Source organism: Cebus imitator, unplaced genomic scaffold, assembly GCF_001604975.1.
Source record: "Cebus imitator isolate Cc_AM_T3 unplaced genomic scaffold, Cebus_imitator-1.0 Scaffold419, whole genome shotgun sequence".
NCBI lineage: Eukaryota > Metazoa > Chordata > Mammalia > Primates > Cebidae > Cebus > Cebus imitator.
Window position 1 is genome coordinate 1,807,766 of NW_016107734.1, and position 13,812 is coordinate 1,821,577.

At 47.6% G+C, this 13,812-nt stretch overlaps 1 protein-coding gene across 7 annotated transcripts in view; it reads left to right on the forward strand.

The window, feature by feature from the left end:
- CALN1 (calneuron 1) overlaps window positions 1-6,693 on the forward strand; it is a 623,445-nt gene extending 616,752 nt beyond the window's left edge. For all 7 annotated transcript variants that reach the window (XM_017509722.2, XM_017509721.2, XM_037731770.1 and 4 more), the window contains one exon: window positions 3,154-6,693. In XM_017509722.2, coding sequence (XP_017365211.1) covers window positions 3,154-3,281 — 128 coding nt within the window. In that variant the 3' untranslated portion in view covers window positions 3,282-6,693. The remainder of the gene's footprint in view (window positions 1-3,153) is intronic.
- Window positions 6,694-13,812: the final 7,119 nt, after the last annotated feature.

Here is a 13,812-nt window from a genome sequence, read left to right on the forward strand (position 1 = left end):
TCACTCATAAGCGGGTGTTGAACAATGAGAACACATGGACATAGGAAGGGGAGCATCACACACTGAGGTCTGTTGGGGGGAAATAGGGGAGGGACAGCGGGGGGTGGGAAGTTGGGGAGAGGTAGCATGGGGAGAAATGCCAGATATAGGTGATGGGGAGGAAGGCAGCAAATCACACTGCCATGTGTGTACCTATGCAACAATCTTGCATGTTTTTCACATGTACCCCAAGACTTAAAATGCAATTAAAAATAATTTTTTAAAAAAGAAAATGTGGTACCTAAACACCATGGAGTACTATGCAGCCATAAAAAAGATCAATCCAATTTTTAGAGATCCTTTGACAATCCTAGGGACCATTTCTCTCAGAGGAAGTTCTGTTTGCCTTTGGCAATTTGACCAGCTTCCTACTGTTTTCCTGTTATTAATATTTCCAGGAGTTTGGATGAGCCACTTAACATCAAGGGAGAGAGGTACTTGAGCTTTAGTGATTTTTACATTATTTAAAGGCATATAGACACCACCTTAACCTTTTTCTTTCACAGCTGAATGTAAAGAGCCATCTTCTTCCGCACCTCCAGTTTAGTGTCCCCAGCAACACACACACAGACACACACACACACACACACAGAGAGAGAGAGAGAGAGAGAGAGAGAGAGAGAGAGAGAGAGACCTCCTGCTCCCAGCAACTCCATCCTACCCTGGGCCTACTGAATCAAAAACTCTGGAGTGGGTGTCTAACAGTTGCTTAATCACTTGGAGAGCTTATTCAAACACAAATTCCCAACCTCCACCCCAGAGTCCCATTCAGTAATTCTGCAGCAGGGCTGAGAATGTCATTTGTGTCAAGCTCTTAGCGGGCTCTGGTGCTGCTGTTTCAGCCAGTTGCTCTGGAGTACGTGGCCTCCTGCCGAACTCCAGGACACAGGCGTCTCCTATAAGCTAATTAGGGACAGAGGACAGAGGGCAAGGGAGAAAACGTAGAGGAAAGGAAGAAGACAGGGAAGACATTCTGACGTCCGCACAGAGCTGTTTCCCTCAGGTAATGCAATGTCTGGGAACCCTGATGCACTTCATCAAAGCCCCTTTTCTTTCTTTCTTCCTTCCTTCTTTCCTTTCCTTCCTCCCTCCCTCTCCCTCTCTCTTTCTGTCCTTCTTTCTTTTCTTTGTCTCAGTTGTCTTCCCTCTCTCCCTTCCTCCTTCCCTCTCCCTCTCCCTCTCTCTCTTTCTTTTTCTCAGCTCGTTTCCCTCCCTCCCTCCTTTCCTCTCTCTCTCTTCTCACTTCTCTGCGGCCCAGGCTGGAGTGCAGTGGTGTGACCACAGCTCACCGCAGCCTCAAGCTCTTGGGCTCAAGTGCTCCTCCTGCCTCAACCTCGCAAGTAGCTGGGACTATAGGCATGCACCATGACACCAGCTATTTTTTTTTAGGATTTTTTGTAGAGATGGGATATTCCTATGTGATCCAAGCTGGTCTCAAACTCCTGGTCTCAAGTCATCCTCCTGCCTTGACCTCCCAAAGTGCTGCAATTACAGGCTGATGCTTTTTCTTATCATTTCCATTTACTTGTTTCTGGCCCATATTAATATCCACTAATTCATGCTCTTCGACCGAGACCTACACACGGTTTCTCACGGCCTTATAAAAGTAAGAGTGCAATACCTGGGGCAACAGAAAGATTGAGAGAATGAACCCCCTAGACCCAAAGTCAACCCCTTGGAGCCGTGGTGTGTGGAGGCAGGACACGCTGCCTCTGGCATGTCTAAGAGGGTTTGGTGCCTCCCTGTCTCCACACTGGTGCTGCCCGCAGAGCAAGCAATCCCCACTCCTCCAACATCAGCAGCATCCAAGATCTCACAGAGGGCTTCTTAAACACAGATGGGGTCCCCACTCCCACAGCCTCTGATTCAGCAGGTCTGAGGTGGGGGCTGGCCGAGAATCTGCATTTATTTTTTTGAGACAGAGTCTCACTCTGTTGCCCAGGGTGGAGTGTAGTAGCATGATCTCAGGTCACTGCAACCTCCACCTCTCGGGTTCAAGTGATTCTCCTGCCTCAGCCTGCTGAGTGGCTGAAGTTACAGGTGTATGCCACCATACCTGGCTAATTTTTATAGTTTTAGTGGATACGGGGTTTCACCATGTCAGCCAGGCTGATCTCAAACTCTTGACCTCAGGTAATCGGCCTGCCCCAGCCTCCCAAAGTGCTGGGATTACAGGCATAAGAGCCACTGAATGCAGACAAGAATCTGCATTTTGTAAAATCTCTGAGTGGCCAAACATGGCAGCTCATGCCTCTAATCCCAGCACTTTGGGAGCCAGAGGCAGGAGATGGCTTGAGCCCAGGAGTTTGAGACCAACCTGGGTAACACAGCAAGACCCTGTCTCTACAAAAATGAAAAATTTTTAAAGTTAGCCAGGCACAGTGGTACACACTTGAAGTTCCAGCTACTCAGGAGGCTCAAGTGGAAGGACAGCTTGAGCCCAGGAGGTTAAGGCTGCAGTGAGCTATGGCTGCACTCCGGCCTGGGAGACAGACCAAGACACCATCTCCAAAAAAAAAAAAAAAGCTCTCAGTACACTGCTGCTTGTCGAATGACCCCACTCTAGAACCACTGTTTGTGTGTCTGAAATAATGCAAGAATTCACTTACAGTGATTCAACCAGCAAAACCCAAGAACACATCCAGGAAAGGTAAGTTGCACCCAGCTGATCACAGAGGTGAAGGGAACCATCCGAATTTCTGCTCTGTTCATATCAGCTGCAGAAATGGATACAGCAATCACTGGATCACACCTTTGATGAAGCTCCCCCTGGAATGTCCCATATTTCCCGGCTCTGAAAGTCACTCTAGCTCTATTCTATCAGGACAGAATAAAGTTATGCCTTACTCCGAACATCACATCCATCATGGTTCTTGTTATAGAAGTTTTCTCATTTCATACCTTTCACCAGAAGGTGTACTGTGTTACTCAGTCTTCATTCTCCATGGCTGCGGTCCCCTAAGTGCCTGTCAACTTGATTTGACCAGTCTCATCCTTTAGGACTCGCTGCTGGCCTGTTGAGGAAGAGTTGCAACCTAGCTCACTGTGTCATTTCTCTCCTCTCTGTTCTCCCAACCCCTCTTCCCTCCCCACACCTGCTCCTCCCACCACCAGTGCATTCCCAGAAGCAGAACAGACAGACCTGCGTCCGGAAGAGCCTCATATGCGCCTTTGCTATGGCTTTCATCATCAGTGTCATGCTGATTGCAGCCAACCAGATACTCCGGAGCGGCATGGAGTAGCAGCCTCCCACCAGCCACACCACGTTGCAGCTCACCGCGCATGTGCATGCCCTGCGGGCAGACTCTTCCTCCACACAGCAGACACGGACCCACAGACTATGGATGGATGCGGACGATGGTACCATTCTGTAAAGTGCCACTGGGGTTGCACTTCAGCTTCATCTCCTTGGCAGGGACACTAAAGGGCTGTCTTCAGTGCTTTAATGGTTTTGTTTTCTAATGCAATAAATAGCCAGGATTTCTGAATTATTGCTTCAACCGTCAGTCATAACTCTAGAGAAAAACTTCATCTTCATCTCGGAATTCCAGCGGCCATCCAGGTACAATGATAGAGCAAGAGAGAGGCATGAACACACAGTCACCTCCACTCCCCATTCTTTCAACCCAAGGTCCAACAGGAGACTCTGCTGAGGCCCACCCTCAGTTCCAAGAGGCTGACTTCTGGGTTGTCACAGAAGAGGGGGCTTTCCATCTCACCTGGCTTCCTTCCTCCACCCAGTGGAGACCCCCCAAGGCATGAGGGGAAAGCCATTAAGTGGGGTGCAGCCCCTGGCAGTCTTCAGCTGCACCCCTCACTGCTTCCGTTCTTACTGCCTTTTCTAGAGGACTCCCATTGGTAGAGCTGCGGTGCTCTCTGTTTCCGTCGGCACTTGGCTTTCTGTTCCTAGAGCCCATCCTGCACCAGCATTTTGGAACCTGCAGAGAGAGCCTTTCTCCCAGCTTTGCCGCCTGTGCTGCCATTAGAGAAAAAGGAAGCGTAATTGTGGGCATCTCTATAACACAGACAGACATATATATTTGGCTTCTTCGTGTGTGACGTCATTCTTCCCTAATCGCTTACACCTACTATAAGCTTGTCCTCCCTCCCACACTCATCCCTGCTTCTTTGGGGCAGGGGTGAGGCAGGTTGGGGGAGGAGGGGACTTGGACTGGCGGTGAGGTTTCGACACCCACACCCCGCCATCCCGAGTCATGGAGACCCACCACGTCTCTGTGCCGGATGACCTTTGTAAGTTAAGGTCCTTGTGCATCTTACCCTTTCCTCACCTTGGAGTTTGCTTTGTTAGTTAGTCTTCTCCAGCTAAAAAGAGAAATGCAATCCAAAATGGAAAGATGGAGAGATCACACTACTGTATTCGATGTACGCTTTTCTGGCCTTCAGATTCTGAAACTGACTCATTTTCAGGAGGTGAGGGGAAAAGATGTGTATTGGTTTAGCCAGCAGGACAGGTCATTTACTTTTGCCTGCAGAATATTTTCATTGCGGAAGGGAACTGAATCCAAGGATCTGTTTTCAACACCATTTCAAGTCTGTAATTTCCTGACTTTCCTAGATGTCGGCCACTACTACCAATTCAAGCTTGTGTAGTCACATTAGCCAATAATCTCTAGATATAATAGTCCCCTTTGTACTTCTCCAAGCTCAGGTCTTTATTTTGTAATGGAATTACCTTGCTCCTACTTCTTTTGATTACATCCCAAAGCTACATGCTTCCCCGCGTTCTTCCAGTATCGAAGCACCAGAAGCCTTCTGGTCTCAATGCAGTGGGCAGGGTTTTTGGCGTGTTGTGTGCCCCCGATCTCCCTCTCAAGCCTGCCTTCTCGCTCAGCTTTCCCCTACCGCCTTCTCAGACTTGGAGCACCCAAGGTCTCCAATGAGAGTTCTCTCATTCACCTCTGCAAGTGCTCCCAGCAACAGCCTGGGGGCAGCTGTAGAAACTTTCCCTCTGTGGGAGAGTATGAATATTTCTGATGAGCACAAGTAAAACTAGGGTTAGAGCCATAGTATGGAGGAGGGAGCAGGTGTAAGCTCCCAGGAGCCTGGGGGATTGCCCGTCCCTCTGCAAAACTTCCTGGAGTTCAGCCCAGCAAGGCCAGACCAAGGAGGCAGCACCCTGCCTTTCCCCGTTGCCTGCCCTGCCGCCTGCACACTGCATGCCTGCCCTGCCGCCGCTCCCATTGGCTGACTCACCACTGTCCCTAGGATCGGAATCTGAACTAGAACAGGTCCAAATGCAGAACACTGAAACATCGAACAACTTCATCCTTAATCTCTGCCCTGGGGAGTTTGCCCTCTCCCGACTGGACTTGGATGGGAGGGCACAGCAAGTCTGGAAGGGATATACTTTCCTATGTTTCTCTGACCCGTGAACCACCAAACCACGTCCTCCTGGGGACAGGCGTGCAGGACCCTCAGTAGACTGGATAGAAACCCCAGGGATGATTCTTCAAAGCCCCCTTCCCATGAGAGGGGACTGAAATGCCACAGCTGAGGCTGGTCTTCAGGGCAGACAATGAGTACTTCTTCAAAGGCGGCTTTTCTGCGAGTTCTCCTCCCTCCTGCTGGAGAACAGCCACCCTAAAGGAGGTGGGGGTTAGATTCCATTGGCAGAAAGGTTAGCTGCCGTGCAGGAGTGGGTAGGAAAAGGAGTTCTGGAGAGGCGCCATCATCCCGTTTCCTACAAAGCCTGCAGGATTCCTTCCCTAATGGTGACCCTTCTCATTCCCAGTGACCTGGAAGCAAGCCCACCCTCCCCAGGGGAAAATCTAAGAGAATGCATTCCTCTGGGGACTGCTAGAGAGAGACGGCAACAAGGAAGACAGAATTCTGACAGCCTAGGAGTTAACTTCCCACCCTGGTAACCCTCCACGTGGCACCCAGGGACTGAAAGACAGTGCATGAAGATGGCGCTGAGCTAGAGGCATTCCTTAGACTTCGGGAGCTCGGGGTTGGTCCCAATGACTTTCACCCTCGCTGCTTTGCCTGGGCAGTCTGTCTTGGGTACAGACAAGGCTTCCTTGTCAGGCAGCAACTCCCAGCCCTGTTCACACAAATTTTATGCCAGGCCTCCATGCCAGTCAGTGTCCCCATCATGGTGGCTTTAAGTTCATGGCCAAAGGTTCCAGAAGGTCCTGGTCTCCCATGCCCAAGAAATGCCATGTAGCCGCAGCTGGAGGTGACCTCTGTAGGAACTGAGAGGGAAGAGCCCACCCCTCGCTCTGTCCTCCAACTAATAGACTTAGGAACCAGTGACCTTGGCAGCCCAGAGGAGAGGTGGCTGAGTGATTGACAAACACAGCTTGGCTCATTCTTGCTGCAAGAGCAGGTGCCCTCCCCCCTGCCCCAGAAAACACAAGTGATGATCAAGAAGGCATTCTCCTTGGGAGAGAAGGGTAAATGGACCCTGACCCCCTTGATCCCCAAAGAAGCTGTGCCCCACCACCTCAGATACCAACAAACCCCCAACAGAATCGCATCGGAACTACTAGCAGTGGCTTCCAGAATGTGCATGGGTCTCACGTGACTGATCTGGGAAAAAAAAAAAAAAAAAGAGGGATATTACTATGGCAACCCTTGCATTCCACCCCGAGTTTGCCAAGGCACACAAAAATAGGTAACATTATTTTAAAGAACACTCCAATTCAGCCTGAGTGCAACCTGACTCTCTTCATCTGTATCCTGCTGGGAGAGGCAGTTCCTCTCAAAGAATCTGGGTGGTTTCTCTGCCTTTTTGTCTTGCATTTGAACTTGTCCTTCTATTTACTCAGGAGAACAGGAGCTACCTGGAAGCCCTGGTATCTCTCCATCCCTACTCACAACGCCTCCTCCCAGGGTTCAGAGCCAGGACCCCTTAATCTAGGCAAATAGGCAGAAATATCATCTTGGAAGGCAAACAAGATTTTAAGCCTCCAATCTTTAAAAGCATCTTTTGCCTGTTGAGACACAGTCCTGTAAGCCAGACGTTGTGAGCTTTGGTGAACTGAGGTTTACATGCAGTCTTAGGCAAGCCCAGTGGTTTCAGAAATGTCTGCGTGTTTTATTCGCAGAGAACAAGATGTGTCTTACGAGTCTCCTTTCTCGACACATGCTCTGTCTCAAATTTCACTTGACAAATGGTCTACGATCTAGCGGTTATCCAAAAGAGCTTGTCAAAGGTGAACAGCTCCTTTTGACAGTAGTGCCCCTCCCAGCTTCCCATTCACAGAATCGTAAAGTGATACATTTCAGAGCTAAGAGAGACAAATTTACCTTTGATTCCAAATGCCTCCTACCAGGCTTAAGTCCAGACTCAGGTCATAAATCAAAGACAGTTTTGCACGTTGCTCTTCACCTAATTCTAGCAGTTTCCCTGAGGCCCTCTGAGGACATGGACAGAAAATAAAGGATGTAACCACCTGGGACAGCTGCTGTGTCCTTACTCTCCTTCCTTGCAGAAGCTGCTAAGCTCTGCTCCTCCTAACTGCAGGTCTCAACCCCCATTGGGTCATTTTGCCACGCTATTTCACCAAAGGCCTGCAGTCATGACATTTTTCACCATTTCACCAAGATACAGGAAGGGCGCCTTTTCATATGCCACCATAATGATACAGATGAACTAAGATTAAACTTCTAGACTTCGGCACATCCTGCTTGTATATAATATAACCAGGAGCTCTGCGGAGCCGAGACCCCTTTTCAGACATCTGTCTGAGAAGACCTCAAAATCAGAACATTCTCATTGACCTCTGCAGTGATCCGCATGGAGCTCAGAGTCCATAACCTAAAGACCCTACTGCAGCCACCTTCCCTCCACACCTGATTGCTCAACTGCCCCAGAAGGGAAGAATCCATCTGAATTAAAAAAGAAGCATCCAGGGCTGGGCAGGGTGGGTCAAGCCTGTAATCCCAGCACTTTGGGAGGCTGAGGCAGGTGGGTCACTTGAGGTCAGGAGTTCAAGACCAGCCTGGCCAACATGGTGAAACTCCATCTCTACTTTAAAAAAAAAAAAAATACAAAAATTAGCCACGCATGGTGGTGGGTGCCTGTAATCCCAGCTACTCTGGAGGCTAGGGCAGGAGAATCGCCTGAACCTGGGAGGTGGAGGCTGCAGTGAGCTGAGGTCGTGCCATTGCACTCCCGCCTGGGGGACAGAGTGAAACTCCATCTAAAAAAATAATTTAAAAAAAGAAGCATTATTCACCGGCTAAGGCTTTTCAACTTGAATTTAAAGTGATGACAACATGAGGAGAATTTGGGCTGCCTCTTACAGAGCCGGTCTCCGTGATAATTTCAGTGTCACAACTGTTCAGCTTCACTTCATACTTGCTTTGACTAACTCGCTCAGGGGACTGTCCTCAATTTTTCAGCCCTTTTTGGCCTTGCCACAAATTGTTTTATGTTAGTCCATTCTGCATTGCTATAAAGGAGTACCTTAACACTGGGTAATTTATAAGGAAAAGACGTTTGTTTGGCAGGCTGTATGAACAAGGTATCAATATCTGCTTGGCCTCTGGTGAGGCCTCAGGAAGCTTGCACTCATGGTGGAAGGTGAAGGAAGAGCAGGCATGTCACACAGAAAGAACAGGAACAAGAGAGGGGAGAGGAGGAGCCAGTCTCCTTTTCTTGATAACCAGCAATTGTATGAACTAGTAAAGTGAGAATTCACTCAGTACCACAGGGAGGGCACCGAGTCATTCATGAAGAATCTGTCCCTGTGACCCAAATGCCTCCCAGCAGGCCCCCCTCCAACATTGGAGATCAACATGAAATTGGGAGGGAACAAATATCCAAAGAGTGTGGCTGGTTTGGAGGAATGAGATCAATTACACCAACGAGCTAAGCATTTCTCTTAGTATCCTGTGCTCACTGGTAATGTACGTGGTCATTTTGACAGCTACGGCTTCTCCTTCATATTCATTTGGGATTCTTCATAGGGTCTCCAGAGACATGATAATCATGTTCAAAATGTCTCGAAGGCAAATTTAATTTTATTCCATTGGCTTGAAATATACCACAAAGAATGAGGGTTTTCCAGTCCCACCCACAAGACAGTTCTCTGAAAATAGACAAAACTTGTCCAGCCACCTGCCCCCGACCCTGACCTTGGGGTAGTTCATCAGTTGAGCACAGCCCCCATGCCAAGCATAGACTCACCCATCTCCTCTCCTCAGGTGTGATAGGTTGGCTTTCAAACTAGTGCTTCTCAGATGGCTAGAAGTTATTAAGTTGCTGTCCAAGTGGAAAAGATGCAGAGGCTGGAGTTTTCCTGTGGGATAGAAAAGCAGGCTAATTAGGAAGAAATATTCCAGGGAATGCAAGGTGCAGCTGTGATACTGCTCCATCCCTGGACCTGAGAGAGACAAAGAAAGTTCTTAAAGGGCCGCAGATGCCGTCCTCTGAAGGTCTTCTCCAGATCGCTGACCTACTTTGGAAACACGCAGGGCATCAGGTGTCACAGGGCTGCCCATCAGTCTGATCCACCTGACAGGCTCTGTGAATTTCAAGAGCAGGCTGGTAGCTCGCCACTCCTGGGAGGATGCTGACATCTGTCAAGGCCAGAATGCCTCTCCCAGGGTGCTCAGACCTGTTGAACTGAGGCCAGGAGAGCAGAGGAGAGAACCGGAAGAGCGGTTGTTGCTACCAGCTGGGGAAAGCACAGAAGGTGGGACTCCTCCACCATCTAGGTAACGTTGAGTGACATGCCTCCCTGGCTCCAGGTTTCTCCAAAGCCAGAGGAAAAGTAAAGCAGACAAGCCTTCCCATCTGTTTCGTCTGAAACAAGACAGAGTGAAGGCTCCCTACTGAGAGGGTCCGAATTTCCCCAGTGAATTGCACTAGGAGCTGGCAGCTCCTTTTTGAACACAAGTCCCAAGAGGCAGTTGTGATAAAGTCTCTCTTTTGGTGTCCGCTGTTTGTAAATGAAACCATGCAAATTGGTTTATGTCAAGTGTGTCATATCTTGCGGGCAAGAGGTTTTGTTTATTCCCTAAGGACTTGCCGGTTCCAGGGAGCATCAGAGATGAGCTTTCTGTCTTTGTCTTGGCAAGTGTGAAAATACAGGAAGTCAGTCACCTCCCCAAAGGTCACGTGAATCAGAATTCAGGAGAAAGTTGGGGGAAACAAGCCCAGATTCCAAGGAGAGATATTTATTTGCTTATTTTTCCATCTGAGAAAGCCTTACTGAAAGCTACTGAATAAAGAGCACAATTTCCAGCTATTTCTTTCTTTCCTTTTTTTTTTTTTCTGGCTACTACAACAGCAATTCCAGTATAGGTTGATAGTGGTTTATAATTATTCCTAATACCATAGAAGGGAGAGTCACCATCTCTGGTGATTGTGAGGAATTAGCTTAACAGTCCCGGGGCACCGGCCACCTGCGATCGCCCTTTAATGGCTAATGAGGGATGCTGAGTGTTGAGGGGTGTCTGCTGTTGAGGTGGCCCAGCCATGACCAGGGAGAGAGGGCAGGAAGAGAGTGGCTGCAGGAACCACAGGTCTCTTTTTCCCTCTTCCTAAAGCAGACTAACGTCCCAGTAATTGTTTTTCTAACAAGCCCTGCTGTTCTCCCTGGAAAAGACCTAGATTGGCCAAGAAAGGATCCTCAGCTCCAGGTGGAGAATTGCACAAGCCACTGTCTCGACTCTCTCCAAGGAAAATTAAAGCATATTTTCTCTTTCTTAGCTCAAAATCAGCTTTCAGGGGTCCTTGAGTGGCTTCTTAGTGGGGTCTGATTTTCTTCCCCAGCTCCAAACCAGGAAGAAGCTATTTCTCCAAGGACTAACCAAAGACAATGACTTTGGAGAGAAGTTAGAAAGTCTGTCCAGGCAGTGGGTTGCTGAAATGTCACCCGTTGGGAGGGGAGGAGGGGTCGCTGTGGCCGTACTGGTCATTAGACTTGGGACGTGAGTTGTCTCTCAAAGCACAGTAGTAAATGACCGTAATCTTTGCCCTGATACGTTGGGTGTAAATAGAAGCACAGCTGGGGATTGAGCATGGCCAGGCGCATTGGAGCTTGGCAGCTCTCCTGTCTAGAATAAGCCACCAAGACTGAACTCACCGATCACCATCTTCCAATTTACCTCATCCGCATTCCATTTCTCTCATTCAGTATTAGCTGATGATTTCTGCTCTTAAGTGATGAGAAAGTCAGCAGACTAGTCAAAAAAGAATCTTTATATAAAGTGTACATATTAATATAAATTAACAGCATGCAACTTACGGATCAAATGAAGTATATATTATTAATATGTTATCTTAGTGTATAAAGGAAAACTGCCATATTTACCAGAGTTTTCTTTAACTGAACTTGTCTGTAAATATATAATCTGTATAAAAAAGAGTCTAATTTACCATTATTTATGCAATAGAAAAAAATAAAAGTTTTTTTTTTCCTTTTGATGAGAGATTCCATTCATTACATGTGGTTTGATTTGCAAACGGATGAGGAGACTCATTCCTGGGACCCCAAAGTTCAGCCAGGTCTATTCAATGACAGCCTGCCCTCACCACGATGCCGCAGGTGAGAGAGCTGCCACAGATCTCGCGTCTGCTGGGATGCTGAAGAGAGATGACTGGCGTTAGGGGAAGTAAGTGGACTCTGGAACATATGGTAAGAAGTATCAAACGTCTTCTGGCTGGGGAGCAGACCTTATAATTTTAAAAACTTTGCAGACACCTCCAGACACTTCGCTAATGGTGTCATCCTTCTGGGACTCTGTTTGCCAAATCCTTCTCAACATGACATTAAGACACAGCCTTTGCTTAAGCTTTCGGAATTTTTAATGTTAATAAGGGCTTCTCTGGAATAGAAAAAGATACCTATTTCCTTAAATGAGGAAACAAAATGCAGGGTATGGAAAAGTTAAGTGACTTGGTTAAGGGCACTAGCTGAGATCATGCCCAAAATTTATTTTTCTTTTTCTTTTTTTTTTTTTTTTTTTTTTTTTTTTTTTTTTTTTTTTTTTTTTTTTTTTTTTTTTTTTTTTTTTTTTTTTTTTTTTTTTTTTTTTTTTTTTTTTTTTTTTTGAGACGGAGTCTTACTCTGTTGCCCAGGCCAGAGTGCAGTGGCTTGATCTCAGCTCATTGCAACCTCTGCCTCCCAGGTTCAAGTGACTCTCCTGCCTCAGCCTCCTGAGTAGCTGGGACTACAGGCGCATACCACATTACCTGGCTAATTTTGTTTTGTTTTGGTTTGTTTTTTTTAGTAGAGATGGGGTGTCACCATACTGACCAGGCTGGTCTCGAACTCCTGACCTTGTGATTGGCCCGCCTTGGCCTCCCAAAGTAATCCCTCACACTGGGGGAGCCACTGAACACGGCCTATTTACTCCCTCCCTCCTTCCCTTCCTCCCTCTCTCTCTCCCTTCCTTCCTTCCTTTCTCTTCTCTTTCTTCTTTTCTCAAGACAGGGTCTCCCTCTGTCACCCAGGCTGGAGTACCGTGGTGCAATCACAGCTCACTGCAGCCTCAGACACCTGGGCTCCAGCAAGCCTCCCACCTCGGGTAGAATTGTAATTAGCCATGCATAATGGTGCCCACCTGTGGTCCCAGCTACTTCCTGGGTAGCTACTTCCTGGGTAGCTGGGACTACAGGTGGGTACCATTATGCATGGCTAATTTAAAAAGTTTTTTTAAAGATGGGGTCTCAGTATGTTGCCCAGGCTGGTCTTGAACCCCTGGGCTCAAGCAATCCTCCTGCCTCAGCCTTCTGAATAGCTGAGGCTGCAGGCTCATCCCACTGCACCCAGTTAATTTTAATTTTTTTTGGCAGAGACAAAGTCTCACTGTATTGCCCAGACTGGTGTCAAACTCCTGGACTCCAGGGATCTTCCCACCTCAGCCTCCGAGTAGCTGAGACTATGGGCTTACTGCCCAAATTTGGACCAGAACTTGGCCTCCCATTTCCAAGAACCGTGAAGCATCTCATATTTTCTTCACTTCTCAAAAATGTTATCCTACATTTTTCCAGATGTCTTGTTTTTAGCAAAAAAACTGAGTTTCCAGTTTTTGGGTTGGATCTCCCAGTGTCCTCTGGGGTACCCTGTTTTAAATATTGCATTTTATATACCTTCTCGGGGGTAGCTTATGAGGTGAGTTCACTAAGCATCTGTTATTGTTTTAAAAATCCTAAAAATAGAATGTTTCAGGCATAAAGCACACTTTTCTATACACTTTTCACTCCATCAAAGGGAGCATCTGGAAAATTCCAGTGAGATGATGGCTAGAGGTTATTCTCTCCCATCTGCCATCTTTCATTTTTGTTATCATCATCTAGCACCTCGTTACGAATATTCTTTTTTCCGGCAACTCACCAAGGAGCTTCCTGTATATCACACTGCACAGCAGAGGACTGACCACAGAGCTCAGTGTCTCTGAATCTTAACACACTGAGATAAGGACAAGGAGCCCCCAAAGGCGCATTGTCCAATGTGGGCCCAAACTGGATAAGTGTCCAAGGTAAAACAAAATTCTCTCTTAAGATGCGAACCTACCTTGGAATCCCACTGAAATTTTTCCGTGATTTTGTAGCAAAGTGAACTTTGAAGGCCTTTCTTTCCCATATAGGTTTGTGGCTCAGCCACACACACAATTAGAAAGCGGTGCCCGTGGACTCTGCCCCATCTGGAAGGTCAGCCTGTAGCAAGGGGCTTTGAGTGACAGAGCATCTGGGCCTTGGCTCTGCAGACCTGAGGCCAAGTTCTGTCTTGCACTCCCTGGTTTTATGACACAGGACACCTGAGGTTTTTCTTTTCTCTTTTTTTTTTTTTTTTG